The sequence below is a fragment of the Notothenia coriiceps genome, unplaced genomic scaffold, assembly GCF_000735185.1.
Source record: "Notothenia coriiceps isolate Sejong01 unplaced genomic scaffold, NC01 NC01_scaffold00008777, whole genome shotgun sequence".
NCBI classification, from domain to species: domain Eukaryota; kingdom Metazoa; phylum Chordata; class Actinopteri; order Perciformes; family Nototheniidae; genus Notothenia; species Notothenia coriiceps.
The window spans coordinates 1-3,885 of record NW_011341478.1 but is presented as its reverse complement, the minus strand read 5'-3'; the positions used below and the strand labels follow the sequence as shown (position 1 = coordinate 3,885).

The following is a 3,885-nucleotide window of genomic DNA, read 5'->3' as shown; positions in this document are numbered from 1 at the left end:
AAGTATCTCGGGGTCTTGTTCTCGAGGGAGGGAACAATGGAGCGTGAGATGGGTCGGAGAATCGGAGCAGCGGGAGCGGTACTGCAGTCGCTTTACCGCACCGTTGCGACGAAAAGGGAGCTGAGCCAGAAGGCAAAGCTCTCTGTCTACCGGGCCATTTTCGTTCCTACCCTCACCTATGGTCATGAAGGATGGGTCATGACCGAAAGAACGAGATCGCGGATACAAGCGGCCGAGATGGGTTTTCTCCGCAGGGTGGCTGGTGTCTCCCTTAGGGATGAGGTGAGAAGTTCAGTCATCCGGGAGGGACTCGGAGTTGAACCGCTCCTCCTTCGCGTCGAAAGGAGCCAGTTGAGGTGGTTCGGGCACCTAGTTAGGATGCCACCTGGGCGCCTCCCTAGGGAGGTGTTCCAGGCACGTCCAGCTGGGAAGAGACCGAGGGGTAGACCTAGGACCAGGTGGATGGATTATATCTCTTCGCTGGCCTGGGAGCGCCTTGGGATCCCCCAGTCAGAGCTGGTTGATGAGGGGAAAGGAAAGTTTGGGGTTCTCTGCTGGAACTGCTACCTCCGAGACCCGACCACGGATAAGCGGGAGAAGATGGATGGATGGACCCTTTTAAAGATCTATATGGCACCTTAAGTTATTATATGTAGCAGAACAATATAAATAAAAACCCATTAGGAAAGACTAAAAGGTGTCAATTTGTATCTGTATGTTAAAGTAAACTGTAACTTGTAGCCTATACTTTTTTTTTATATTTTTACTTTTAAATTTGGGTTTTTAAAGGCCATTTTATAATATGTTTCTTAATGCTCTTAGTGTCTTTCATTTTTGTAAAGCACTTTGAATTGCCTTGTGTTGAAAGGTGCTATATCAATAAACTTGCCTTGCCTTACTCCATTCCTGATATTAAGGTTAATGAGTTTGTTCTTTGTCCTCCAGGTGTGGTTCCAGAACCGCAGAGCTAAATGGCGTCGTCAGGAGAAAATGGACGCCAGCACCATGAAGCTGCACGACTCGCCCATGCTCTCCTTCAACCGCCAGCCCCAGCTCCACAGCGGCATGGGCCCCATGAGCAGCTCCCTGCCCCTGGACCCCTGGCTCTCCTCCCCCCTGACCAGCGCCACGCCCGTGCACAGCATCCCGGGCTTCATGGGTCCAGCTCAGGGTCTTCAGCCTAGCTACCCGACCCACAGCTTCCTCAACTCCGCTCCTCACCCTCACTCCCATTCTCACCCGTCCATGGGTCAGGGGATGCAGAACATGGCGCCTCCCCCTTACCAGTGCACAGCGCAGTACCAGGATAAATACCCTCTGGAGGACGTGGACCAGCGCAGCTCCAGCATCGCGGTTCTGAGGATGAAAGCCAAGGAGCATCTGCAGTCCATGGACAAGACCTGGCACCCCATGTGACTAACAAGTTAGGAAGGGAGACATTAAGGTTGTTTTTTTCGGGTTAAAGGGTGAAGGACATTGAGTCAAATGCTGGATAATATGGCAGTGACTTATCTGATACCCACGGAGCAAAAAATAAAGGACTTTGAACTGTGAAACCTGAGGATTAAAGGACTTTCTTTGGACTATTTGTCCTCATCTCAAGGAGACAAGTGAACTCTTATGCTTGTCACAATGTTATTTTTCACATTCTTCTTCCAATATGAACGTTTTGGGTGTTGTGAAATAAACGCAATAACTTTATTTGGTGACTTGTAGACCCTGGGAGTGATGACATTTCCTTTCCTATCAGCACACCTTCCATCGGATGAATGCATACTTTCATCGACAATCACAAACAGATATTGTCATAATATGAAATCTCCATAGACAGGGAATCATGAGAATCACCCAAATATGGGAATTATACTTGCTCTCACCTCTTTTCCGTTAGTTCTGTCGGTAATCCCACATTCTCTTTTATTTCCCCATTTTCTTTTTACTAATTAATCCAATTGTTTAATTTTCATGGGTCAGCTGATCAGAGAATACTTTGTGAATGAAAGTGTGGTCTCACTTTAATGCGAGAGCAGCTTTTAAAAAATCAAATCAGCGTCTCTGACTGTTAAACTAATCTGTTGATTAAATTCCTAATTAAAGCACGGCTGCAGATTAATGATGTAGTTTAGACAACCCGGAGGAAGATGGCAGACGAGGAAAATCTTTCTGCACAATATTCGTGGGAACCAGAATCAGAGATGTGAGGCACCTTTTGACCATGCCTGAAAATATACCAAAAAAATAATCCTGCACAATCTTAGTTTTTCTGATTAGATGCTTCAAAGCAGGAAATGCACGCATGCTGCAGAGCGGGGTTCAACACAGTTTTTGCTTGAGTGGCTTCTTGAGGAGAAGACCTGTTGGCAGCTCAGTGTTGGTGCAGTGTGTACGTGCAGGGCTGCAGAAAGAGCGCTGTGTGATGCGTCACCCCATAGAGTTCAGTCTTTGTCCGGCACAATTGATCCAAGTGTGTCCTCTTTGTCTGAGATGGACGGGGCCGAGGGGACGGTCTACACTAAATAGGCCCTTGGAACCATTTTGTCTTTCTTTCTCAATCAAAGGAGGAACATGGGTCGTAGCTGCTATGGTCATTAGTGACACAGTGTTGTTATTATTTTCCTTCCACCCCCTCCCCCTGTCTGTTAATTGAATGTGTTTCATATGAGCTGTAGAGCTACATCTATTTGTAATAAGACTTTTTAACGTCTGCAGGTAGCATCTCACGTTACAGGAACAAGAGGGAGAGGAAATCCTTCATCTTAAAGTGCAATTTCAGACATATTTTTATATCATTTTAATACAAATTTCCCCCCTAACTTTGTGATATTTCATCTTTATATGAAGTCATGCACACACACTGACTACAGCAGCAATTACAACAATATCAAGTCTATTTTAAAACCTGCTCATAGAGGGAAACAAACGTATTCATCTGCTGCTCGTCTTAATTCTCTTGTAGTTTTTAAATGTTGTTGGTCAGTGATGTTTAGCCTCCCCATTGGACACATGCCAGGACCTCACACTGTAGAGGATTACCTTGCACATTGAAATCTCCTTTAGCATGTTATAATGTGATTTTTGGACCAAGAACAAGCCAAAGGTTATTGAAACTGGACAAAAAATGCACTAGAAATTTTAGTTTTTTACGGCTGTTTCCTAGATTATATCTGTCCTAGTGATGTTATGATTTTGTCTGATGTGCTGAGAAAGAATGAAGATCTACTGAAAAAAATAAATATAGTTTGATAGAAATCTCCTCTTTCTCAATGCTTTCATGTTGACCTGTGCACTCGTTCCCACACCGGCTCTGTATTTCCAAGATTACTAATCGTTATCATCTGACATACAGAGGCATTTTTCTTTCTTTTCCTCCAACACTTGTGCCCTGTCTCCCTCTCTCTCTGTCATATAAGAGCTCTTTCTCCCCTGGTTTTTTTCTGCTGTTCCCTGGTTTTGGTGGCAGGGTGCCAGGCTGTTAGGAAGATGAGACTCCAATCAATCAGGGCTTCCCGGGGGGGCCTCGGACCGAAGAGCCCCGCTCACTAATTGCCCTTCGGGGCCGGTCGCTACAGCACATGTTACAGAGGGACCGGTGCCGCCGTGATATCTGTCCTCCGGCGTGAGAATCACTTTCCTGGACAGATGGAGGGCAGCACACGGCCATATGGAGAGCATGAGACAAGTTGTTTATTTCACTTCAATATTAACAATATGATGTTAAATAACACTTCTAATTGTAAAAAGGAGAGCCCCCAGTTTGGCGATAGCTTGTTAGATGGGTTGCTAACGTAAGCTAGCTTAGATGGATGGATGGATGGATGGATGGATGGATAGATAGATAGATAGATAGATAGAAACTATCTACTTTTCTACATGTTAATACTGTAG

General features: G+C 45.3%; 1 protein-coding gene across 1 annotated transcript; it reads left to right on the top strand.

The window, feature by feature from the left end:
• Positions 1 to 921: 921 nt before the first annotated feature.
• On the top strand, positions 922 to 1,702 carry LOC104944767 (retinal homeobox protein Rx1-like). The gene has a single exon (XM_010770342.1). It carries the CDS (start codon positions 922 to 924, stop codon positions 1,414 to 1,416), a length of 495 nt encoding a protein of 164 aa, XP_010768644.1. The 3' UTR covers positions 1,417 to 1,702.
• Positions 1,703 to 3,885: the final 2,183 nt, after the last annotated feature.